This window comes from Neocloeon triangulifer, unplaced genomic scaffold, assembly GCF_031216515.1.
Source record: "Neocloeon triangulifer isolate White Clay Creek 2 clone unplaced genomic scaffold, ASM3121651v1 ptg000002l, whole genome shotgun sequence".
Taxonomy (NCBI): Eukaryota; Metazoa; Arthropoda; class Insecta; order Ephemeroptera; family Baetidae; genus Neocloeon; species Neocloeon triangulifer.
In genome coordinates, this window is record NW_026775545.1 from 8,164,758 (window position 1) to 8,192,026 (window position 27,269).

The 27,269-nt window shown below is 38.9% G+C and overlaps 1 protein-coding gene across 2 annotated transcripts; it reads right to left on the reverse strand.

Annotated features, from left to right (window-relative positions):
• Positions 1 to 365: 365 nt before the first annotated feature.
• On the reverse strand, positions 366 to 26,888 carry LOC132202290 (cytoplasmic polyadenylation element-binding protein 1). Of its 2 annotated transcripts, none has more exons than XM_059629131.1 (12): positions 26,646 to 26,888; positions 9,260 to 9,524; positions 7,515 to 7,663; positions 6,421 to 6,608; positions 5,330 to 5,471; positions 4,824 to 4,943; positions 4,277 to 4,469; positions 4,144 to 4,220; positions 3,936 to 4,091; positions 3,619 to 3,877; positions 3,436 to 3,563; positions 366 to 3,368 (listed from the first exon to the last, which is right to left on the reverse strand). In XM_059629131.1, exons 1-12 carry the CDS (start codon positions 26,661 to 26,663, stop codon positions 3,156 to 3,158), a joined length of 1,908 nt encoding a protein of 635 aa, XP_059485114.1. In that variant the 5' UTR covers positions 26,664 to 26,888; the 3' UTR covers positions 366 to 3,155. The 2 variants fall into 2 exon arrangements, with proteins under 2 accessions (XP_059485114.1, XP_059485105.1); XM_059629122.1 differs by having other exon boundaries at positions 4,277 to 4,475; positions 26,646 to 26,887.
• Positions 26,889 to 27,269: the final 381 nt, after the last annotated feature.

Here is a 27,269-nt window from a genome sequence, read left to right on the forward strand (position 1 = left end):
TTTTGGTAATCGTAGTGTCGTTTGTTTCTGTCTTCGGAATGCGTGATCGATTTTACATCGCAAAAATAGTTCAAAATCATAAATCCACACAAATATATAGTTATTTTTTTTTAATGGAATTTCAAAAATCGATAATTAAGTGTAATTGTACAAATTACAGAAAACTCAAATAAATCCTGATATAAGAGGATTAAAGCTCGAACTAGAGCTGAAATGATTCAGTAAAACAAAATATCAAAAAATTCAAATATAGGTACCAAAAATTCAAAAACATAGAACAGAGGATCGGAAGTGTGTTAGTTGACGACGTTGTGGTGAATTTTGTGAGAGAGCGGACAGACGGAAAGGAAGATTTAAAGAGGCCCGTTTTTGTTTCTTTCACATATTTTTTTCTTGCATAAAATCTGTTTTTTGAAAAATATTATCTTCCACATTGAGAGTCCCTGCCGGCTCGCGGGGGCGCCGTTGCACAAGGCTCCCGCCGCTCGGCAGGGCGAAGCAGCGTTAAAATGTGTGTGTAGGCCAATGTATGCGTTCGACGATCGGCCCAGTAGAATTAAAACGATGGAAACAATCTCGTGTGATTCAAGGAAGGGTTCGTTCGCGTATTTTTTCTGATAAATTTTACACTGATCCATTAATGCGTTTGATATACACTGAATAATTTTTAAGGCATATAACATTAGAAGATAAGTGAGTAGGCACCATTAATTTAATCATCGTGATACTGAGTAGATTTTTCTTCAATACTTTTCATTCGTTAAAACCTTGCTTCGTTTCTGATCTTGGATTACGGTTAATTTTGATCGTTCTCTCGATAATTACAGTAATTATTTTATTTTGATATAATTTTTTCTCTCTTTTTTGTATTCACAGAGGCCTACTGTTATTGTAAAATACACGTGTACAACATCCACTATTTTATCAATAACCTTTATGGAAATTTCAATATAAAATCAGAGAAAAATATTATTCTTCAAAAAATATTATATCATCGTATCAGCTTAAGCATCAATCTCGTGTTTTCAGTTTTATTCCTTGGCAGATCTTAGATCCTCTCTAATTAATAGGTTGGAACTGAAACAAACCGCTCGAATTATGCATGTGCTTCGAAAATCATTTTCCCACATTTCAAAATTTTGTCTCGCACGGGGCAGCCAATTTGCTACATTTTCAGTTTTTACAAACTTTCTTTTGAGTAGTTTCTTATAAAGCTAAAAAAATATCGCGCGATCAATTCGTGGCGGAAATTCACTCTCACTTTAAAAAATAAACTGCACACAATCAAAATTATTTTTCTCGTTCTTCATATTTATAATTATGTGTTCTTGTTTTTCTCAAGTATTTTTTTCAATCGTATTCAAGAATTAAGAATCGCCAAGCAAATATTATTTCGTATTTAAAAATAGGGCAAAACTCTTCTTGTATTCACATTTTCTATAAAATTTATTACAAAATTGGAAACGACCATAAAAATTGGAAAAATTCTAAAACATTTTTTAAATATACCAGAAAGAGATACAAAGAGATATTATGTGATAAAGACGTTGTTGAGTTACATAAAAACACCTCGCATATAGCTGCTAATTTTTTCGTCTATTAAGATTAATGTGTGTGAGTGAGTTAGTTACTTCTTGTGCTAGTTTATTTCTCAAAGCTTACTAAAAAGATTTCAAAAAGCCATTCTTTTAAAACTGTGTGTAGGTATATAAAGGGGCTATAATCAATAATATGATAATAATTTTTTATTTTTTAAATCGATCATTCAATCACCTCGGTCGGCCACACGCCCGCCCTAGTTTTGATGCAAAGTGCAAACCCAACGGTTGTTTCGGGGGAAAAAATTAAAATCTCGTCGGCAGCAGGCGCGGGCCTCTCTGACTCCGTTTGCTAAGTAAGTTCGTTAGCCCCGTGTTTGGCACAAGATGCTTTTTCTAAGTAAAGTGATGCTCTCTCCTGCATTCAGTCGCTTTTTGTTTGATCAAAAATGCTTTGGCAAAAGTCCTCTCCCTGCGGGCTTAACAAGTTAAAGTGTGTGACGATGGGCAATAAAATTGACTTTAAAAAAGGCAGGTAAAAGCGCGGTAACATTAAAAGTCGACTTAAAACGCTGAGTAAAAGTTTCTCGATATTTAAATCATCACCAAAAAACACCCAACTCGGAGGACAGCAAAATCGTTGAGAATCGTGAGCATGTTTCATTTAAACACCAAGAGAGAGCAGCGACAGATTTTTTTCAACAATGGGGTTGGCAAGGTGGCCAAAGTAAGGCACCTTGTTAATATTGTGGAGGCTTTAAGTAAAATTAAAAATCAATAATGGTTGAAATAAACGGATCAAAGAGAGGGAGAATGAGGCTTAAAGTAAGATTTTTTTCTCTTTCTCTAGGCAGAGGTCAGTGGAGTAATAGCCCGATCAATCTGGATTATTGACAAGGTTTACCTCGAGCAACGTACTTGTTTGTTTGAATGCAAAATATTTTTCCACTGGTGAATTGCACACCCGACAACAACAGAACTATATATAATATTTATCATAATATAGAGTTATGCTATCGATAACATTAGAGTATTTCGGCATCAGATTTTTGAGCCTGAACAACAACAAAAAATATCAATCGTGATAGAGTGTATGTGTGTGTGTGTGAGATTAAATAGAAATGCGCTCCTAGAGGAGCTTACTTGGTAATGAGTTGAAGAAAGACCTGTTCAATAATTATCCCATCTTGCTTCGATTGGTTTCTATTTTTTCTTACTTAAACCGCCCAGCCCGGTAAAATGTTCCTTAAAAGCATTCCGCACATGCAGTTATGCAACCCTGATGCACACCTACACTACTTAGTATGGACAGTCTATGTGGTAACACTCTTGAGACAAGATAATAAAACTCACGGCCCTAAAAACGGTTCCAAAAAGTCGCGCAGGGCGGGCAAAAATTGTCCCTGCGTACGTATGCAAGAAGTAAGTGGTGCGCTAGGAGACGATTTGGACGTTTCTCAACATTTTGGAGGCAGGAGTGTAAATGTGTGAGTTTTGCAGAAATCGTGGCCTAACATCTTTCTACACGGCGATAATAATATGCCTGGGACTATAAATCGTACGGATATAGGAACACAAAAAAATACTGCTGTCGATCAGAGATGAAGAGTGTGGCCTCTACATGAGCCTCGGAGCCTCCGAGGACTGAGAAGAGGTCTTGCTGACCCGCATCAATGGCTTGTGGGCCACCATTGTGGGCAGGGAGTGCTGCTCACGCCAGCAAGTGCGGCAGAAGTACCGGAAGCAGCCCATTTCCCGGCAAAAGTAGGGGCCCTGCTGCAGGTTGCAAGCAGAGCACAGAGAGTCTTCAAGGTATGGGTCAACCTGGACCTGAAATTAGTATTTTTTTTTTCTTTTTAGACATTGTACTTTACTATATTATAGGATAAAATAATACCTTTTTAGTGAACTTGTTAGTTCTGATCTCAATGAAGGCAGCAGCAACTGCCTTCATGTAGGAGCGGCTGCTGCTGAAAGTCACTCTTCCTGAGCCAATCGGGTATTTGTGCTTGTCCGTGTCAATGCCTGGGACACAGTTTTTTTTAGTTTGTAAAAGACCTTTAAGTTATTTTGATTTTACCAGCGTAGATGACATTCTCAAATAGCTCGTTCATGATTTTGGCAAGGCCCTCGGCATTAAGCATTCCATGTAAAGCTCCAACAAAAACAGTCTTCTGGGGGTCAAGTCTGATGGAGGGGCTCTTGACGTAGTTGCCCTCGTTTATCATCCACGGTATAACCTGAACTTCCTTGGCCTTCATGCGGCGAGAGGATATCTTGTAGTACCAGTTGCCTGTACTCAGTACGTCCTGGGTGCAGCTTTGCAGTAGCATCTTAACCTGCAAGAGAAGACCAAATAAATCTCCTAATGTTTAATGGTTCCTAGCTTTTAAGTACCTGATGCTCCTCCTCAAAAATTATGTAGGCGTAGCCTTTGGCTCGAGCAGGCGAGTTTTCACGCCCTGGCCATTCTACCTTGACAGGTCCAAACTGCTCAAAGGCTGAAATCAAGATGGACTCGGAGATGTCCCAAGGTATTCCTCCCAAGAAGACCTTATAATTTAAAATGAATAAATAAATTTATTTTTTAAAATTTTGATTTTACCTTGCAAGAGTATATTGGATTTGAATGCACCCTGGGAGGCAAAGTTCCACTCCAGGACACAGTAGCCTCGTGCACCTCTGTAAAAAAAAACAATTCATTTAATTTTTTCACTGTGCATTTTACTGACACATACGAGCAGCAATTCTGTGGCATCTTGCGGCCCTTTCCAGTGAGGTAGGGTCAGTGAGGAGCAGAGCTGCGGCGGCAGCCTGCTGCTGTTGGGAGGTCAGCCACTGTCTCTGCCTGCTGCTAGTCGAGTCGGTCGGTGAGCTGGGAGTTCCAGGGCACTGCTGTTGCAGCAGGGCCAGCAGGGAACTCGGATGGATCTGTTGCTGAAAATGCAATCCATTAATAGATAAAAATTAGTCCGATTAATCTCTTTTCCTTATTGACTTGTTCCAAGAGCAAAAAACCAATTGAATTGAATTTTTGTTAAGATTTAAATAAAGTTGCATGAATGTTTTTAAATAATAAAGTATTATAAAAAATTTTAATATAGGCCTGAAAAATAAATAAAAGCCTCTAACAAGAGTAATAGGCAACCGGCTTGACATTAGTGAGGAGCGTGTTGCCTTTCCAAACATGCAGTTTAGCTACTTTTTATCCTTTATACAAAAAAAAGTTCAACAGTCTTCTTTTTTATGAATAAAGTAGTCATATTCTTATAGCTTGGATTTTACCTGATTCTGCATGTGAAGCCTCAGGGGGTTTTCCTGCAGGTCATTGAGAGGGCTCATGAGGCCCCCGCCACCATTGTTCTGGTTGAACTGGTGATGCTGATGAGTCAAGCACAGTGTTTGCTGCAAGCCATCAAAGTCGCTTGTTAGAATTAACGAGGAACTTAAGTGATACAAACATTAACTGGACGTTTTTCCGATAAATAATTTTGTAAATTTTTATTGCTGACCTACTCATTGATTTTATTTTGCCAAGTTGATTGGGAAAACATAAACATGATTTTGTGAAATTTGTATCAATTTTACAGAGGCCAATTTGAGAGAAAAAAAATTAAATTTTATTTTCAAAAATTTATTTCTCACATTAAATTCAACTTTTCTTATGTCTCCTTAAAATATTGGTTTACAAACCAATTCTAATTTAGAGAAAAAATATCAGCCGTTTTTAGCAGAAGCCTCTCCTCAAAGTGAAGAGTAAAAACGTAAATAAAAAATTAAAAACAACACACCATTAGGCTGGCGAGCTCGTTGGGCGTCGCGAAGTTGGCGTCGATGTCTGCCGGGGACGGAGAGCGGGACCTGTTGTTGGGAAAGAAGCCGGCCGTGGCCATCATGGCCGCATGCTCTAGGGAGGAAGGAGTGCCTGAGTCACTGGAACGAGAGCGGAGGGTCATCAGCGCTTTGGCAATGCGTTGCAGCGTGATTTGGTCAAGTTTTTGGTTGTAGTGATGATGGAGATGGGAAAGGCAGGAAGCGCACGAGGCGGCAGTGTGGTGCGTGGATGAGTTGTTGGCGCAGCACGCGTTGCCGCCGACGATACGCTCGCCGACGCACGCCGGCGGCTCTTGCGTAGCCACCCCGCTTGACACCTTTTTGCTACAGCTGCAACACACAAGGCCACGCACCCGGTTAGAAAAACAACGCACACACCCAAAACCAAATAAAAACAGTAGACCTTTTCATGTGTCAAAAGTTTAAATGATGAAAATGACACATTCTTTAACATTTTCTGCCAATTATAATTCTCAAACCATGGCATGTTTTATGAATTTTTCTGACCAAAGAGAAAAGAAATTATTTTATTAACTTATTATTTTCATTTTAACCATAGTATAATTTGTATATGGATTTATGAATGGCTGGTCAGTAGACCTGAAAAAGGTGGCGTTTTCAGGCAGTGAAACTGAAGGTTTTTTAAAATAAATCTGGTCTTCAAATTAATTTTATGAAGTTGAGTTTTTAGTTTAGCTTTTATCTTTCAGCGCAACACTAATCAACAAATCTGCCAAAATATGACACCAATTAGTTAGTAACTACAAATAAATTCCCCAGGTAGTAAATTTTAAACATTATTTACAAAATCCAAAATCAACTCCACACATTTAACAATTAAAATAAAACCAGCACCCGTATAAAATTCCAAGTAACAGGATTTAAAATTTGTTATGACGTACGAGATGGAAAAAAAAACAAAAGCTGCCACTCAAATTAAAATAAACAAAACGTATAATATCTCACCAAAGCCCAACTTCTGTTTACGCTAAAAATCTCAGCAGATGAAGCAGATGAGATGATAATTACTTAATTAAAAGGTTCGTACCTGAAGGACCCTCTGATTTGGCGCGGCGTGCCGTGCGTGGGCGGAGTGGCGCGCTGCTGTTGCTGGTGGTTGTGCATCTGATAGTCCTGGGTGTGGTGGTGGTGCTGTTGTTGGTACGCAGGAGGCGAGTAGCTGGAGCCACGCGACATCATGCGGTAGTTTCCCTGCTCGTCCACTGGCGACGTCATCTGCAAAAGATCGCAACGCATGACTCACGCACCCTCTGACGACGAGAGAGAAAGGGGCACATGTGCGCGGCCGGCACCCTATTAATAAAGCAATAACGCAATTTCTTTGTGCTTGCCACGGGTGCAAAAAGAGCCCCGAGAGAAGGAAAGTTGGAGACCGGCGAACGCGGCACTTTTCCGGGAAATTGAGGAAATGAGATAAACGCTAGCTTTTTGGGCGGCTGCTCACTTTCCGCCTGTCTGCTAAAATGATTAAATAACTTTTCCAGGAACAAAATGTTTAACGCTGCCTTTTGACTTTAACTAACGAGTTCATGGAAACACACCTGATAATTTCCAAAGTAATCAAATAATAAAGTAGAATAATAATTTGCTAAAAACTTCATTTCTTGCAGATTTTCAATTTATGGGTAAAATGAAAAAGCATTTAACCAAGACAAAAGTTGATTTTTAATTTTAACTAGTCAACTTCGCAGTTCACGTAAAAGCCACTTTTCTAAATGATATTTTTTTTTTTTTTAGCTTGATATTCAATCTTCCAACAAAATCTTGAATCGCAAGAATGAAGTAAAAAGCAACTTTTATTCCGCACGGACGCATCATATTATATAACACCCTCGATCACGACTCTCCGTAGTAAAGAGGAGCCAAGTGTGCAATGCAGGGTCTTTTTATCTGTACGCGTACATGACGGCGGTAGAAGTTTCCATCGGGTATATTTCACTTTTTGCTGTAAATAGCCAAGACCCAGTTTCCCACCACAAAGCAGAAGGCGCTGTCGGAAAAAAAGAAGAGGTTCGTGCACCTGAGCCTCTCTCATTCTCTCTTTACTTTTCTTCTTTTTTATTCTTAGAAGTGAGATGAAAGAAGAAACAAAAATGAGGAACGAAAGTGATTGAAACGTACCATGTGCTGCTGATTGGCATTCTCCTGCCGGTTAATCTGAAGACGCAGGGGGTTGAAGTTATTCAGGCCCTGGTTGTCGGGGTGGTTCGTCCTCATGCCTCGTGGAACACTCATGGTCAATAAGTCTGAGAGGTTGCGGCGGCTCTCCGCTGTCAACAGACACGCCACGATTAATTAGTCACTCGCTCACATAAAATCGACACAAAACCGCCAGACCGTCACTCGGCCCGCTGGGCAAATTCAATTTTCGAGCGCGCTGCTTTTTGTCAGCGGTCTTTTGTGCAGCTCGTTGCGAATGGCGGATCAGTAATTTCGCCGCTTTTCTCTCTTTTGTGCTCTGGGCAAATTGGCTGGTGATTGGTTTTTAGACGGAATTGTTGCGTAATTCGCAATTAATTGTGAGTTACTTTATAAATGGAATTTATGTTTGATTATTTTTTAAAGGGCGTTCGCGATTGGATTTCGGCCCTCTTGAAGTTGGTAGCGAGACAAAATTGCACTTACAACAGGAGCAAAAAGTCAATTCTCCTGTTCAACGGGCTATTTGCCAGAGCAATGAATGTCATTTTCCATTCATTCATTTATTTATTGCTTTATTGTGTTCTATGGAATAATGCAATTTTTATAAAAGGGATATATCGTTTTCTATTATCGTCTCTCATCTCTACTATTGCATTTATTACACATTTAAATTGCCATTTATTTTAGACTCTGTTCTCATCCCATTGATTTTTTCATGCCTTACAATTAGTAAAATTCTAAGCAGTGAACTGAAAACAAATAAATTTTTATTTCTAGTATGTTTCCTTATTACTGCAATGAACCCATGATATTTTCGATTTTTTTTTTTTTTAATTTGGATGAGAAAAAAAAGCAATAAAAGTTGTGTAATATTTTGATTATTATTATTATTATAGGACATCAAAAGAAAAAAAAGAGTCGTCATAATTTTTTTTCAGCTTTCGCAGGATTTAATTTTATTCCAAAGCTGCAAATTTGATAAATAAAGCTTTTCACGCAGTTCTGAGTGTTTCTAGAGCTTTTAAACTCCACAACAGCTTATAAGCCCAACGAGAGAGTGCAAAAAGCAATCCCAGACATATTTTAAATTAATTTGCTAAATCCTGTTGAAAAAAATTACTGTGCTTCCGAGCTGCTACGTTTCAGGAGCACGTGCGCGCGCGAGAGCAGATTTGTCGGCGTCGAGCGTCTGTTTTAAACCTTTTATTTGCGTCTCGCTGGCAACAAAATTCATTATTTCTCTTTCCGCGTACATACATTCACGATTTGAGCACTTCAAAAAGCGAGGAGAGAAAAAAGCGGCTTTCAGCGCAGCTTGACGGGGAATGCAAATTAGATGAAAGAGCTGATCGCGTTTTAAAGCCGGCCGGGGCTTCACTACTTTGGGCGCAAAAAATCTCGGAAAGTAATCAGCAGCCATTCATCGCACAGCGCCTCGGGGCAAAAAGTAAAGGGACGTGTACACGACGAGAAATTCAAAAAGAAAAAAAAAAGAAAGCAGGGGAGAAAAACGCAGAGTGAGAGACGGCGGTGGCAGCGAAAAGCAATAATCAATCGGACTAACTATCGGAACGCGCCACGTCGCGTCTGGCAGGCGGGCGGGTGGGCGGGTGAAAGGGTGGGAGCGAGTGTGTGAGTGAATAACCCTTTTTCGGCCGCCGCCGGCAGCAGCAGCAGCAGCTAGGGGGTTGCAAACGAACCGAGGTGGGGGTGGGTGGCCTTACCGTGGTAGTCTGGGGAGGATAGACTATCCTCGGCGCATGGATCTTGTAGTAACTCATTGATACGCTGGAATATCTCGCCCTGCTGGTGCTCAAGGTCAGAGGTCACGGGGGAGGTGGAGCTCGAGCTGGGCGCCGACGACGACGAGTCGCCGCTCGGGTGTGACGACGCCGGCGACGAGGACGAACCTCCCAGGCTCAGTTCTGGAGGCTGGTGGAGGCCGAAAATCGGCGGTGAGCACGCCTGGGCCATTGTCGGCTCCAACTCCTGCAACACAAATTTGAAAGTCAAACAAGCGTGTTTGCACAGAGATTGGTTGGCTGCGGTTAATTATTATTTAATTTCCATTTTCCCATTATAGTTCAATCAGTGTAATTGAACCGTACCGATTGTATCATATTTCATAGTAATTGAATACTAAGTATGATATGATCCGTGAACAATGAATTATTATGTTGGTATTAATGTAATTCTGATACATTGATTTGTATAATCAACAACACAGATATTATTGGTAAAATTAAAACAAGAAAAAAATCAGACAAGACACCATTTTAAGTGCCTAAATTTTTTACACAAAAATTCATTGTATTTTTAAATATAACTATTTTGGACATTATGTAATTTAATTTTAAATAGTGCAACCTTTGGATTGCAATTTTTATTTTTTTATTTTAAATTACTACAGTTTTTTGATAAATGTTTTTCTGAAAAATTGCTTTTATTTAGTTGGTAAAAAACCTGAATAAAACTACTTTTTAAATAATTTTTTATTCACTAAATTCTGTTTTCCTGAAATTTTCCTATTAAATATAAACACTAGCAAAATAAAATCTGGCCTTCAATCATTTATGGAAATAATTATAGTATAAATTATGAATATTTGCACACCATCATTTGAAAGAAATAAAAAATTAACCTAGGTTAGTGCTCTTAAAAACAAACAGAAAAATGCTACATACTTTGAAAATAAGTTAGAATCTAATAACGAAATTTAAAAAAAATTTGTTATAATAAATCTGTAAACTGTAATGTGATCTTAAAAAGAACTAGTGTAATTTTTTTTTCGTGTTTAGCCTTTTTACCTTTTTTCAAAAGCTAATCTGTGGTCCTTCTTCAAGAAATAAAAACAAAAGCTATCTTTCTTTCAACCCTGAAGGATAATGATACAGTAAATTTGAATGATAAACATATATGAGAATATACTAGACATGCAGAAGCACCATTAAATGTAAAAAATATTATTCAAAACTTCAACAACTTCCAAGGCAATTACAAAGTAAAAAAATTGAGAAAAAAAATAAGAACAATCATTTAACTGTCCAAAAGATTACTTAATATAAAAAAACTAATGCAAATATTGCAACACAAATTCTTCACAAACAGAACAATTTCATGCATTTAAGATTGGGAATAAAAAAGGTTAACAAATAAAAGTGGATGTGCATTACCAAAAATGAGAAATTTTAGAAAGCAAGGTTTGAAAATGAATAACAGAGAGGCTCAAGTTCGCGAGACAGTGAAAACGATTGGCAGACGGAGTGCGCGAAAAAGAGCCGAGGAGAGTCACTCACCGGCGGCGGGCGGGTGCAGTGCAATAATGAGCGAGGGCTGGCTCGGTGCAGTCTGGCTGCTGCTGCGGGAGCAGACGGCGGAACGCAACAGGTATCCCCGGCCCCGCCACCGTCTACGTTCTATTTAGAAAGGTCAGGACCGAGTACTCGGCGCGAGTACTCGGGCGGGCGGGCGCTGCCGAACGAGCAAACCGAGAGACCGACAGACTCACTCCCTCCGCCGCGCCAGGGATCATGCGCCCTTTTTGCAGACACCACGCTGCTCGCCCTTGTGCAGCGGACGTCGCGAGTGCGCCCATAATCGATAGAAACACTCTTTCACTCTGCACGACTCTCCCGAGAGTAGCATTATTTCATTTTTTTGTTGCCATATTTAGCCTTGTTGTTTTATTTTTACTTTTTATTATTTGCTTTTCCACGCGTCCGCGTCGACGGATTTAATAAAGCAGTGGCGGAAAAGTTTCATTTGCCGCTGCGAAAATTGCACTCGGAGGTGTCTGACTGTCGGTGGCTGGTCTGCTCGCCGCCGGAAAGGTGGAAATATGATGGCGGTACAGAATGTGTGCGTTTTATTAAAAGCCGAGAGCGCAATAACGCGGTGCGAGATGAAGTTAATTTTGCGCGCAAATTCGAGTGAGCGGCACTTGAAAAGTGCGACTCCACCTCTCTCCACTGGGAAAACGTGACGCCGAGCTTTTCCGTTGTTTGGTTGGAGCAAAACTACTCCGTTGGGTGGAAAATAACTTAAGCAATTAGCTTTGGAAATTTTCTAACTGTTTCGAAATTTGTGTTTACATTTCTATAGTTAATTTAAATATTAAATTTTCAACAGAACATTCGGAATGTAAAATATCTACGAGGTAATTTGAAAAATTAGACAAAAACAATTCAGCAAAGTGAAAATGCGATGAAAGAAATTTGGAACTTCAAAATAATATAATGAAATTGGAAATAACAACCCACTCTCAACTTCTATGTATGTTCTGTGCCAGTTTCCACGTTTTTTTTTTCATTAATTTATTTTAATTTTAACGTTTAATTTAGATTTAAAAAACCGAAACAAACAGGAATTATTTTTTCCTGACAGGCTTATTTATTTAAACTTGAAGTTGATGAGCATATTTAAAATACAGCCATTTATATTTATTACAAGCTCCTATACAGAGTAACTGGAATTTATTTCAAATTCACAATATTTAATAAGAATAAAAATCAAGCCAGCTTCAAACATTTTTCCTTAGATTCCCTGTTTAAAAGAAAAATTTTTGAGCCACTTGATTTTTTTCCTTAACAGCAAATAGAAATTTTTTGAAATGTCAGAAAGATACTTGTGATAAGTTTTGATTAACAGTTTGAAGTTTGAAATCCAATTATTCATTGCGGGAAAACTCGCTAAAAATGTACAGGAAAAGTTAGCAAAAGAGTTACTTTTATAAATAGATACCAGACGCCAGCAAGCAGCAAAGTCAACGTGGAAACTCATCTATTCACGCCGAGATGAATGCCAGTTTGTGTTATGTGAACAGAACACATAAATCAAGTGTCGGTGCACGTGAGAAGAGTGCTATGTGAATGTGCCCGTCTCAGCTTTCTTTCTTTCTTTCTTCGCTGCTCTTAATTAGCATCTTGCATTTCATTCATGAACTTTCAGACAGGGTTGAGGCTGGTCGGTGTTCATATTGTGTAATTTATTGCCACCGTCCCGAGTGTCTATGTGGTCGCGGATGAAATAGTGGAGCGTCACACGGAGCGGCGACGACCGAACCAAAACACGTAAACTTCTTCTCTCCATTGAAACCAGACACGGGACGCTTTTTTATCGGTCGCGCACACCAGCGACAGGGAGCACCAGACGCAGACTTTGTCGCATTCATGCGGTTTTATGCAGCGCTGATTTAGTGTGTTTTGCCGGCAAAACGTAACACCAGTAGCACACCTGATGCCCGCGGCAGTTTTTGTTCGCCGTGCCTGTATCAATTACGTGCGGAACTCATTAGCCATTGAATTAAAATGTCAACAGACTGGCACTTTTTTCTAAGAAAAATACTACTTGGCTCATTAGGAAAAATGAATGAGGAGTCTACAGAGAGCTTGATTTGATAATAAAAAAAACTAACCGCAAACCTTCCAACTGTTCTTTTGAGTTATGAAAAAAGAAGCACATTTAGTTTTGCAGTTATTTTTCCAGCTTCAATTATTTGAGACGATTCTACTATTTTTGCTCGTTTCGGCTTAATTATCAATTCTAGTTATGAGAAAGCTCACCACGTATGAACAGTATTAGTGAAATTGAATGACCAAAGAAATATTATTTTGAACAGTTTGGAAGAGAGATTGCAGGAAGAGTTTAAAAAGGTCATCAAATTTGTTTTGACTCCCGTTACAAAATCATTTAAGCTTTCTTCAAGCTTAGATCTTTCAAAAAATATTTGATCCGATTCTAAATTGTTGGCCAGAAATTGTGATAGTTCCGTTTTTCTTCTTTACCCTCTTCTTTTATAATTTATAAAAAAATGCTAAATTTCCGCCCTCCTACTTTGCTCCGAGTTATCAATAATTTTAAAACATTCATAAATTGCACTATGTCCCATCCCCTTAAATTTAGGCGGTGCGTGTCAGAGTGACCACAATTGGCAGTAATAGCCGAAGAAATATGCCATTAACTTTATTGCCCGAAGCCCTCCCTCTATGCGTTTTGAGACAGGATACACATTTATGTATTTCGTCCGTCTCCATAGGAACATTTTACGAGCGGCGAAACCAAAATCCAACTAACGACCACTTTACATTGCTGTAATGACTGCTCACAAAAAGGAGAGATGTATCCCTAAAATCAATTTGCCAAATATATTTTCATGAAAAAGCTATTTCGTTTTATAAATTGGAAGCAAAAAAGAAAGATAATGTTGAAAATTGGCCTCTATTGAAAAAATTAATGTGTAGTTCAGATCAGACCGCGATATATAAATTTTCCAGCACGGGACAAACTTTTGCCTTTTGATTGCGAGTAACGAACGAAAACCAACCGGCAACCAACCTGCACACACAAAGGGCAAATTTGCATGATGAGTCAGTTGTTATTTCAAACAACGCGCAAAAAGGCAAAATATGGAGCAAAAGTTCCAGCGCAGAAAAATAAATAGGATATTTTCCGCACCGTTCGCGGCGGCTGCACCCAGAGAGGCCGAGATCAAAAGTCAGGGGCACATATGGGGTGAGTGGGGGTGGCTGCGCTTTGCTCCGGTGGCGGAAGGTCACGTCTGGCGGTCGGCGGCACAGACCATAAGCAATCAATTCACGCACACGCCCGAGAGGTCGCAAATAATCCGCCGTTCCATTGTCGCGGTCGAGCAAATTTCCACGCGATTGTTGGCAATGAAAATGGAAATCGGCCCCGCTTGTCGATTGATCTTAACCTTGCATGCTGCGGAAAGCACGTCAGCGAATAAAATAGCCGCCGACGAGAGAGCTCGCTCGCTCATCATCACAACATAAAAGTCGCCACTAGGGCCGATCAATACAAACCAACCGACAGTCTACAGCCCCAGAACCACGTGGTCGCGCGCCGCTTTTTGCAAATAGTGTACGTGCGGCGCCGGTTATGCAGCCGGCAGTGCACGAATGCAGCTCGCGTGACAATTTGAACGGCGGCGGATGAAATCAATTTCTCTCATAACTTTTTTCTGCGGTTATATAATTTGATTAAAAAATCTGTGACAATTTGGCGATTAAATTGAAATTGACAATTAAATTTTTTAATTAAAATTGTAGAAAGTATGAATTTATTTTACCCAGATTTTATCAAAATCAAAGTTTTTATCACAGGAGGTAGAAGGAGGTAAATTCTAAAACCTGTAAATTGCAGAAGAAAAAGTTAAAATTAACTTTCATTAAGTTACTAATTTTAATTCACTGCAAAAAAGATAAAATAACTAAAATAAAATTTAAAAAATTCTCACCGTTTAATTCTGACAGAGGATTGCTTTTTTTAAATTATTGAAGTTAAAATTTCATGTTCATTAAAATTAAATCAGAATTATACAATTCAGAATCAAAAACATCTTAAAAATTTATTAAGGCACCGTTTCATCTGCTTTCGAAACTAGTATGTGAATCAATGAATCAATCCTTTTTAAGATCGGGAAGTGACGTTGAATTAAACAAGGTATAATAAAAAATTTTAGTGAGAAATTGAATTTTTCTAGATGTGCACCAATTTTTTCAAATGTTTCTTAGTAAAAGTTCATGTATTTTTTATTCTATTCTTTGAAAGTGCGCATCATATTATATAATATGAAGCAGAAAAAATTGAGCCGTAAAATCCGCTCGTAGGGTGCGTCGCATTGAGAATTGAGAGCAATGATTAATAGTGGCAACGGCGGCATAAAATCTAATAGACGCCATTCGACCTTTCCGGTCACTCTCATGTTAACCAAAGGCGCCGTCCCAGTCGAGGTCCCGGCCAGTTTCAACTTGCCACCAGTGTCCCGGTGGGAATTTTCGCCACCGCACGTGATCACGACCAGGTTGCCTCGAGATTTCCCGCAAGCACCAGCAAAATTTACATGAATCGAAAAGCGCAGCACCCGCCAGAGAGCTCTTTCTCTCTCTCTCTTTTCCGTTCGCGCGGTCGTTTTGCTTTCCTGGCAGCCAAAGAGCAAGTAACTTCGCAGACTGCTTTTTATTATCTCCCCCGCCTGCACTGAACGTATTCCACGCTGTGTACGTATGATAATACGTACAGTACATGCTATACCAAAAGTACTTACTGCGCGAACCGAGCGATTTATCACTCATCTCCGCCGCTTTTTCTGCACTTATTGTCTGGTGGCGCGAGCCCAGACTGTCAGAAAAGTGTAATCTTTTGTCTGCAGTTTTGCATGAGCAAATTCGAGAACAAGATCAGGGCCGTCTGCCAGGTTGGCTTCGTTTCATAACGATCGTTATTATTAATTTTTTTTTCAGTAAATAAACTTTTTCTTTTAAATTTAAATTACATTTTTTATTGAAATTTAATTAATAATCCAGCTTATCAGATCTTAAGATTATCCAAATTGACCAAATTTAAGTCTGTCAATTACGTATTCATTATATTGTTATTTTAGAATAAGATAATTTATATAATAAAGAATCTATATTCAATCGCACAATATTGCAATTTCCTGAAGAATTTAGAGTGCAAATAAGAATTTGAATTAATTAATGAACTTCGCAAAGTCAAAGATAAAAATTGAAAGATTTGAAAATTTCGTTAAAAAAAGTCACAATTTTGCTCAAAATTAAGTTCTTCTTGAAACGTACTTATGTTTTTAAGAATGAATCAATTGAAATGATACTCGTTACATAAAAAATCTCAATGGCCGACTAAATGTTATTGGATGCAATCAAATTTTTCATACGTTTTTGCACAAAGAAGAAAGCAATCTATGCCAATTTTATGATGCTGCCCATCATAAACATGTGATATCAACACAAATTAGCTTAGCGTATATTAATTTCTGAGCATTCGTGCCATCACGATGCTACAGCGATGATAGCTAATCTCGTAAATTTGTATTAAATTCTCCGTAAGTTTTTGCAGCGAATACTTTTCTCATAAAACGATACCGCGTGGTAACCATAACCAACAGTTACGGATTAAGAGCTCTTCTCAAGTCTCATAGTTTGCAAAAAGCGCCTGTTCGCGGACCACCAACTTTTTGGCTCGCTCCACTTGCAGGACGTGACGTCGGCGGGAAGTATAAATCGCGCTCTGATTCGCATTCATATTTCCAGCTTGATTTATGAGGTTATTTGGGAAGAAAATTGCGCGGTTGAGAACTTTCCTGTCGAGCGTCTGCTTCTCCATTCGCCGACTTCAAGTCGTAAATTTGCAGATTTGATGTCGCGTGTGCACTTAATTGCTCGCGGCCATTAGAGGTCATATTGAGAATGGTACTATTCTGGAGGGAATTCCTTTCTGCCCCACTATCGGAAAATCGACTACAACTCATTCCTTATCTAACAAGGCGTTCCAAAGTGGCAGAGTGTGTTATGGAACCCAGCATGCAGCGACGGTTCTATTGATTTTCTCCGATAACACATCATAGGAAAAGGTCGAGGCAAAAACACTAGTCGCCGTCATCGGCGACGGCGGCCCTTTTTTTTATTTTTATTTGCACAAAGAGAGAAGTAAAAAAAAAAAATGCCTTCTCGTCAGTCGGATTTCCCACTGAGTCGGGTCGCGCACAGATGAAACGAGATCCGCTTTCTTCAAAGGAAAAGAAGAAAAGCTAATACTCAAAAATATTTTCCTCTTCTGGTGCAGCGGAAACGAAATGTCTGGCGTGCCGCAAATTCCGGCGTCGCAAATTCCGGCCCCCGAAGACGTTTTTATTCATTCTGGTGCACGGCTGGACGCTTCCAGACGCGTTTTATTTTTTTCGCTTTGCAGCGGCATCAGCCGAGTGCAACGGTCTCATTATTTATCTTGATGGATGGCGGTGCTCGGTGCTCGTCGCGACACTTTGTTAAAATCCAGCAGTCTCTCTGTAAAACGAGCGGCCGTCCGGCGACCAAGTCAACGAAGCACCGCCGTAAAATTAAATCAAATCTGGTGCCGTCTGCTGACGATGGCTATGAAACAAACTTTGCGCCGGCAGACATCAAAAGATGGCAAGGCAGATTTGCGCGTGAATAGCGGAGAATTAACTTTTAGGGCTCGACAAAGAAAATGGAACTTGTGCTCTTTAATCGCAAATTGCAAAGTCTTTAACGATAATGGCTGTTTCTTTAAACTTATTAATGCAAATTTAAAAGTCATCAGAAAGCAGAGTTAAGGTCAAATTTATTAATGTAATTGAAAAATAAAGATTTTTTTGTTATTCTAAAATTGATACAATAGTTATAATCAAAGAAGAAAACAAATGTTTGGTTCAATAAATTGGAGGCTTTTTTCAATTTAATCATAAAAGGCTGAAAAATATTTGTAAGATGATTTAACAGAAAAATTGTCTCGCGTGCTTTCTTTGTAGCTGTGTCAATTAATTTTTTTCCGAAAAAATCTTAAAAACAAAGTTTGGATGAGACTTCAAAATGTAGGTTACCCTTTTTATTCCAATAAATAATTTTATCCTCCAGAGATTCTTTTCACTTAACATCCCTAAACAAATTTATGTTTGCTTCTGGCCGCAGTATCTGGAACGATGCACAGCTTTTTATCGCAGAAATATGGAACATAAATTTAAGGATTTTACGGTTATATGGCAAATAAACATTCCATTGATTCAGGAGGGTGAAAACGCGAAATCTCAGTGTGATTTATCGGCAGAATCGGATTTCCTACAACCTTAACCGAACAGGCAATAAGCACTAGCCCGACACGAGCAAAGCCGCGCCGACTTTTTCTTCCGATATCGCTGCAATAAAATGCAACACGCGGAAAATGGGTGCGTACATAAAGCCTAGAGCCGGCGAGTGGAGGAATTCTCACGGCCTCTTCTCGCAGGCTCAACAAGTTCCTCTTTTTCAATCTGATAATAGCTGAGTAAGCCGCGTGTGTACCTCTCTACGCTGCTGGGGAAAGTGGTGGAAAAAAATGGCCAGTCGACCGCACCGTTCGGGTCGAAAGAAGATTGGAGGAAGAAAAGGGAAGACAGAGCAAGTCTTTTGAACGCAGTCGGCATCGATTTTCCGGGGCAATAATAACTGCGATTCACGAGAAAAGACTTTGGAAATTAGAAAGAGGCGGGGCTGGAAATCAGAGGCGCACAATTTAATACTTGAACACTCGAACGTACCGAGAGCGTACGGAGGAGACAAGTCACTTCCATTGTGTGGGGCTTTCGCGAAAATACATTTCCCAAGTCACGTTTGGAGCCGGCCCGGGTTCGAGAGTATATTAAGGCGGCTGCTGGGCGACAATGCCATCGATTTTGCGGCTCTTCTAACGTCCTCCAGATTTAACTCCGTCGCTGCCTGCCAGCAAGTCGACGACGCTGCCAGCCTCCGAAAACTCCTCTGACTCACCCAGAGTGTGTGATAAAAGTTGCGAAACGCGATCGACTGCTATTAAAATGAGCACCTCTTCGGAAAGTCTGCTTCTTCTTTTGCCGACGGAGACTTATACCAGAATTTGTCTACGTGCTTGGCAATAGAACAAGTTTCCATCAGAGGCTTTGGCGAAATTTCTCGGCATGTGCATGGCATGGGTGTGGGCGTCGCTCGATTGCCGAGCCCAAGTGCGCGCCCAGGATGTGAGAGCGAAAGAAAAAAAGGTTTCAGATTCAATCAACGTGGTATTCGCGTAGTGCTCAGCGCTCTCACAGCTCCCTGGTTTACCACACATGCACACAGTAAAACGCTTCTCTCGATTCCATTTTGAAAGCTCTCATTTGCAAGTTTTTCTAGAACCTAATGGCTTGTACTTGCCAAGCTGATTAATCAAAGTAAGAGTTAAAAAAAACTGTTTATTGTGTGAGCGAATTTTGATTAATGATCTTTTTAAATTGCTTACTGCATCTGTTCCATTAATTTTCTCAGAGTTTCTAAAGCGGCATGAACTCCGCCAGTTTCTTCTGGGTTGCAAATTTTAAATCTTTTAAGAAGTTAGAATTATATTACATTAGCTGCAGAATTTTGAAATTTTAAATAAAATCAACCAAATTTTTAAATAGTTATATCTTCCAAATAATTGTGGTTTATGAATTAAATTACTAACAATATTGTGCATATCTATTATTAGATTAGGTTTCATAATGATTTAACTTTGCATGAAATGTGCGCAAGAATAAAAAATTTGGAACCCTCCAACATAAAATATTAAAGATTTAGTGTTTGAATAGCTCTTGATTAAATGACAAATACCTCTAACCAACAGCACTAACCTATTCAGCTTTGCTTTCAATGAATATTTAGACTTTCCCTGACTGTTAAAATCGCTTTCCGCTTGAGCTTTAATTTGAATCCGCACAAACGAAATTGTTCTGCTACGGCGACGTTTCAATGCGATTAATCGACCAATTTAACAGCTGCCGCTTTTAGCAACATTTGAAACATCGTGGAAACGCACAAAGCGCCACTCCACCATTCGTCAAGTACGCAGAGAACGAAAGGGGCGCTACACTGGCGAGTGGCAAAAGGAATGGAAGCGAAAATTCGCGAGGGCTTTCTCGCATGTGTACGTACCGATAACGGCAGCAGAAGAAGTACGGCGAAGGAGATTCTGCGCCAGACGAACCAGTCCCGCGGAAAATTAATTTTTTGCCAGCAGCCAGCTGAAGATGATAGGAAATTTGCTCGTCGCGATAACAATGCCCGCCTCTAGTAAATTTAATAACAGCCTGAGAGAGAGAAGGGCTGCTGGAAAAACGTTCGCCGGGAGAGAGAGAGAGAGTCTCTCCGACGTCACTCGGTGGCGGCGGCGTGAGAGGAGCCTCCGCCGATTCAGCTAAATATAGCGCCTGTCCGCCCCCGCCGATTTTCCAGGGCCTGAGTCAATTTGCCCTCGGCCCTTTTTCACTGCGAGTGTGTGTTTGCCAAACTTAAATTGCAAATACGGCCGGCCGGCAGCCCGAGGAGGACTAATTCTATAGGCCGAACACTTTTTTCCAGCGGCTCTTTTTCTGTGTTCGTTTTTGTGTGTCTTCTTTGATTCGGATATAAAGGGGAAGGCTCGTCTTTTTTTCCTTTTCTTTCTTTCTGTCTGTCTGTCCGTCCGTTGAGAAATACGTTCGACTGCATAAATTTGGCGTATGTCAAGCGAAAATTGGATTTATCTGCCGACTATATACCGCTTGCTGCTGATAAATTCATCTGCATTGGCCGTACTATTTGGTGTAAAATGTGAAAACTTTTGTGAGGCACGAAGAAAAAAACGACTGAAAACTAATAAGATTTTAAATTCTTTTGCTGAAAGCTTTTGGCCATTTTTTTAATGAAAATTTGAGCTAAAAGAATGAATTATTTAAGAGCTTGTGCCTCTAAATAAATAAACACTCATGGAAATTTGAGCAGCTCAATTTCTAGGAACTCTGCTCGCCAAAAGCTTCCACGAAAATGTTGGCGAAAATAATAAGTGTGCCGAAACAAAAACCGGCTGGCGTCTTCGTCGGCGCCGTGAGCATTTTCCTCTTTACCGAGCGGGCGTCGCCGTCACAATTAACGTGTCATTTTCCACCGCGTCGCGCACACGCCTATTAATAACGCACCCCGCGCTCACATTTCACCCACAGGCAGATTTTTCTCCCGTTTTCCTCAACCCACACTCTCTAGACAGACGGCTTCTTGTTTGTATACATCTCCATTTTCCGCTCATTGGCTTTGGAAGGGACGTCAAAGTTCTTGGCCAAAACTACTCCCACCTTTAGAATTTTCCGCCTCTGCCTGAGACAGACTGACTCGCTTCACCGTCATGAATGAACATCACCAGCCGCTTTGAACAAACAAACGCACCTTTCAATCAATTTTCATTGAAGCTCATTCACAGCGCCCGACTGTGTGCGTGAGGAAGAGAATTAACGCAAAAAACCAAAGCTACTGGTTGTGCAAATATTGGCTTGGCACGTACAACGCAGAGTCGCGTTAATTGATTCAATTTGATTCAATAAACCCTAACCCTAACCTGACCTTAAAATAAACATTATAAAATAAAAATTTAGTACAAGCAGATCATTCATTTTCATATTCTATTTGAATGGGATTTTTTTCAATTTTATGCACCTGCTATTCCCAATGAGAAGAAGACAATTAAAAAAAACTTCCATTGAACCAAATCATGGAATTTTCAAATCATTTATTTAGCGACGAGTTGGCAGCTCGAGCGTTGAATAGCCGTGTGTGCTGCGCAGGTTGCATAACTGCCTCGTCGACGTTGTAAGTTCATTAAATATGGATGCGCTCTGGGTACAGAAAGAGACGCTTGAACGTAAAAAAGGATGAGAGAGTGGCGGCGAAAACGCTTTGAAAGCGTGCTTGTGTGACGAGTTGTCAACAAAATACATCATACTTTTTTTGTTTTAATGAGACAGCGGCTTGTTGTGCAGAGTGCCTGCACAAATATGGAGAGTGGGTGTGATGTTATACGGAGAAAATGGGCTTGGCCTGCGTATGTTCTACGACCGACAAATTGCAAAAAATCCCTCTTCACTTCTAATGTGAGTTATTTTAATTTTATACTGTATAATATCTGATAATGCTTTCTGACTGCGTTGAAATTTTTAGCTTTGTTTCATTTTTTTTTTAATAGCAAGAATAATATTTATTACAATAATTGAAAAAGAAGCAAAAAAATAATCTTCCTGCTTCTTTTTCTATGTAAATTCTATCATTACAATTATTTGAATATCAATTTATGCGAATATAACCTTTTTCAAATTTTTAAAAGATATCTTTCCCTTTTTTTAATTTGGTAATAAATAATTTAAAACTTATAAATAACTGAAGTCTATGGCAACTTAGCTGAAGGATCATTAAATTGATTAGCCCATTAACTAAATAATGCCTGGTTGCTGAATAGAGCCTCTTAAATCCATTAATTTTAAAACAATGGGCCACAAGAGAAGCATTTTCAAGCAATTAACTATCCACCTTGGGAGTTTTAAATCTCGGCGCATTAAAAGCTTATTTCAGCTTATCTCAATTTGCCTCGTGCAAAAACGGCGGTGGAAAAAAATCGCATAAAATATTAAAAATTTCATCAACGGAACTTCACGTTGGAGCAGCAAAAACTCCCGGCACGAAACGAGAAACGTGTTTTGCTCGGCGTGAATTACGAATGGGAAAAAACGGCAGCAAATAAGCTGGATTTGCGAGTGCGCGCTGCATTATTAAAGGGAATAAATTTCCATGGCAAATAAACGCGGCGCAGGCCGACGGGCGCATGGAAACCAAGTTTGGATTTTCGTTTTTCAGTCTCTCCGCCGTATTTGCACAAAATTGCAGGGGATGCGAGCTAGCGAGAGCGCAGGCGAGCGAGGGAAAACGAGCTAGACCGGCGACGGGTACCTGTTGTCTGGCTGCTGCTGCTCTCAGCTAGTGCCGGAGTCTAGACGTCTAGACAGTGGTAAAGGTCAGTGCCATTAGGGCCATGCACCCCGCCGCGCCCCAAAATGCACCCGACCGCACTTCCAGCCCTGCACCGCCTCCGCCAACCGCCCCTCCGACAGCGCCCACCCCATCGCCAACTCGCAGTTCCCGAACATTCTCTGCTGCAAATTTTGCATGCATTGCAGGACAATGAAAAATAGTCTGCCTTCCACTTGAAAGGAAACATAATAATGAAAAATTCCAGTTTTTCTATTAATCCATATGCATGAAGCGATAGGGTGACTAGATCTGTTGAAGGAGAAGTGTTCATTTTTTTTTAAACATACACCCTGAAGTAGGGAAGAGGGTCGAGGTTTTATTTTTTGCAAATTCTAACTTTAACTAAAATTCCCTTACAATATTTCTCAGGAGAGGAAATTTTCAAATTAAAACATTCTTCTGTGCTTCTAGTATCCAATCAAAAAAATATTTGGGTAATTTTCAATTTTTATAAAGCTTCAACCAATTTAAATTTGAATTTAATTGAAACTTTAAAAAAAAAAGTGTGCCTGTGAAATTTTATTATTAATGCAAAAATAAATTATAGCCCATCCCTAATATTTAGCATACTTTTTTTGGTCAGGCCAAGACAAAATGTCTTGTCGGTCTGTTCCCTTTTTTGAGCTTGCGGAAGACTTGACTTTGAAGCACCCTTTTAATTTCAGCAGTGGATTTTAGAAAGACAAAGGCCCCTTTTTCCTTTTCATTTATACCAAGTTTGTCGATTTGTGCAATTTTGCTTCAAATCGATTAATGAAAACGTTTACTTTTGCTCATTGGTTTTGTTTTTAACTCAAAATTGAATGAATTTTCCATCTAAATATTTAACGGAACTTTTAATAGAAAGACTTTTATGCAATTGTTAAATGGGGGATATCAGTGGTCCTCCAGGGACAGCAATACTTTCAACACGGTCATCCCAGGAGGACTATGTGCTGAATAGATTAGCTTGCAAGAGTTCATCATGCAAAACAATGACTGCAGTTACAGCATCATATTCGCTGTCTGCGCTGATGTTTGTTTGAGAAGACCGCTGCAACAATGGGGTCTATATATGTGCAACAATGAAAATAAAGTTTCCTTTGTTTATGGTACCATCAAAACGGCGCCACTTTTAATTAGTCAAGACAAATAAAGTTTGAGTGTAAATATTAATAATAATATGAGACTTTCTCATATGGCCTTTCTCGTTCATTTGGTTCAGTCCAATGTTATTAAATGATAAATGATAAAAAACTTTAAATCGAAACCAAGGAATTAAATTTATCAACGCGACTGCTTGATTATTCTGTTGGATAAATTGTCTTTTGTTTTTGTTATTATTTCAAGCTGGGAGTGTTACAGGCCAAAATAATTCCATTTTAATAGGATCAATATGCCACTTTTAAATTTTTGACAACTTTCTCGTATTAATTTTGAATAATATTTTTCTTCTAAAATGTTTCTTTTACTACAACAATGAAAGCAGTTTTTTATTAGAAGCAGAAAAGCTACGACCGGATTTATATATTTTTTGCAAATTTTGCATTCTATGTCACTAGCACATTAACAAGTAGTGTGCTTTTGCTTTGATTTCAGTTTTGAATAACATGAATAATCACGAATAGAGCTCATTGCTAGTTAAAAAATCCTCCATTACCGCATAAAAGTTTAAAAACGCTTTGAAAATCAGCACTTGTAAAAAAAAGGTTGTGGAAAAGCTGTTTTTTTCCTGTTGCCTTTTTCACCGACGTAAAATTTTCGATGTTATTCCATTTCTTGAATAGCACGGTGGAAATGTACGGCCTTGCGCACGACATTCGTTTAAACTTGAATTTGCGACAAAAAGTTCAGTGGTGAAAATCGTGTTGCTCTTTTTTTATATGGCGCGGTTCGACGCTTGACGATTTCATTTTGAGCGCGCCGTTGCGTGTTGTCGGTTTGCGGCAGCGCTGTTTGTTTTGACAAAAAGTAAAAAAGAAGAAAAAAACTGGTAAAGCAGCGCTTTTTTAGGAAAGGTTTCATCCAGTTTCATCTTGTAAAGTTGCAGTGAAAGAAAAATCATACTTGACGATGTTTTTCTAAAAAAAATATATATTATATTAAACAAATTTAAAGAGCCAATTATATCATTTTTAAAAATAGTTTAAAAAGTTTTATCATTTTAATCTAATATCAATATGGATTTATTTTTATCCTTTATTAATTCTTTATTTATTAATATTTCATGTAGATTAACTGAGGCCATAGTAAATATATGCGTTATGAGAAATATATTAAATTATTAATTGTAATATAACATGATATAATACACTGCTTTAACAAAAGAAATTTCATGATTTTCATGATCTTTTACCTTTTCTATTTGTTCAAAAACTCAATTTAAAATGTGTAGGAATTTGGCATTATTATGTGTTTAAATAATTTTTTAATATTTTATTCAGATTAAATCGATTAAATTAATGACAAAATGTAATTTAGAAATTAATCCAGCCCATTCAGCTTGAAGAAGTGGTACGATAGTCATTTATTGCAAGTTTGGCGCATCCAATTCTAGTAAATAATGTAAATTGCCCTGTTGTTAATAAATTCGCTCTCTCGCCATAATAAAGTGTAATAAATTTATTGTCACTGACCACGAAAAATGATCGTTTGCTGTATAGGAAAAAACAGCGAGCCTCTCGGTTTCGATCTATTAGACAAGGCAAACAAGCGCCGCACTGTGTGTGAGCAGCACAAATTTGCAGAGAGGGCGAGTTAGTGGAAGTGCCGGCCAAGTGGCATCGAGGCTGCCAAATTCCTTCTTTCTCTCGCAGACCAAATTGCTCGCGTGGCAAAAATTTTTCGAATATTTCAATTGGCCGAGATTCACTTCGGCATTGCAGACAGATTTCCAACAATGGAATGTCCGAGACAATTCCAACCACGTCTGCGATTTATCAAAAAAAAATAAATAATAAATAAATTCCTGGGAAGATCATTCTAGACAAAATTCCCGTTTAATTTTAATAATTTCCAAAACAAACATTTTTGAAACATTAAAATTAAAAATTTTATATTCAATCAACCAAGTGATTGAATTTTTACCATGAAAAAAATTCCACAGTAGATTTTGACAATAGTAGTATTTTAGCGATCAGGGCTGCTCAGACATGTGTGAAGGTCGCACATGCCCAAAATTTCCCTCTCCCTCGATTTTGCCGGATGGGGTGAATGACCTCCACGTGTTTTAAATCTCATTTCAAGGACGTGAGGAGGTTGAACTTGAAATAATGTGCCCGCCGCACCTCACAAGCAATTAATTTCATCTCATTTTTTTACGTAAAAGGGTGTCAATTTATTGCCGACGACTTCAATACTATAAAAACGAAAGAGTAATAAAAAAAATGCAAGTGCGCCAAGGAAAATTGTGGGGCTTTTGTTATTATGAGATGTTGCACCGCCATGCAATATAACATTGACTTCACGAAAAACTGCCCTCGACACACAAAGCAGCGCAGAATAATAACGACAATAATGACAACATCACGTAATAAACAGTGCAATGGGTTTTCATGCAAAATCTCTACATTAAAGAAAGAAAAAAAATGAAAAATGCATCCATAAATTAGAAAAAACCTAATTTGCAAAAAAAAATCAAGAATTTAGAAGCATGAATCGCAAAAATTTTGCTGAAAAAATTATAAATTTCATACAATTTTTAAACCACAGAAATATGTGACTGAATTAATAGCATTTTTTTTTATCCAACTGAATCATCAAAGTCACTTACCTTTTGCTGTGCGGGCATGACACGGAGGAGGTCAAGTTCAGAGAGTGGCTAGAGAAGGGCTAGTAGCAAATGGGCATAGAATAAATTATTCTTGTCGCTTTTTGCGTGTCGGGCGGCGAATCTGCGTTCGCGAAGCTTCTTCCCTTGTTGGCCGGCGCCGGAATGAGCGTCGAACGAATTTCGATGTGTGTGCGAAAGAAGAGAGCGGAGCCTCCCCATGAGGCACGTCGTTTCTTGCAAGCGCCCCCTTTCATCCCACCACCGCAACGCCGCATGGAAACGGCCCGCCGCAGTTTCCAATGGCAACCGTGGAATATTTTTTTTCTTTGTTTCGGCTGCTCGATCAGAATTGCAAGAATGTAAACGGCCTTCGAATTCCACACGACATTATTCATCACAAAAATGCCAACACAAGATTCAAAGTAAAAATTCTTCAAATAGATAGACACTCACGACAGCGCGCACGGCTTTCTACAAAAATGTATTTCTCTGCGAATGCTATATTCTCAATTGCAATAAATATAAAATTTAAGTTAATTTCGATACATACATTTAATTTATTTTTAAATAATAGTTCAGTATATTTAATTACTACCATAATTTATCTAAATTTAATAAATAAAG

Excerpts from the sequence above, each read along its gene's own strand:
- LOC132202290 (XM_059629122.1), bottom strand. Across the intron at positions 4,221-4,276 it reads ATGCCACAGAATTGCTGCTC|AGGTGCACGAGGCTACTGTG; the intron begins GTATGTGTCAGT and ends TTTTTTTTACAG. Across the intron at positions 3,369-3,435 it reads CTAACAAGTTCACTAAAAAG|GTCCAGGTTGACCCATACCT; the intron begins GTATTATTTTAT and ends TACTAATTTCAG.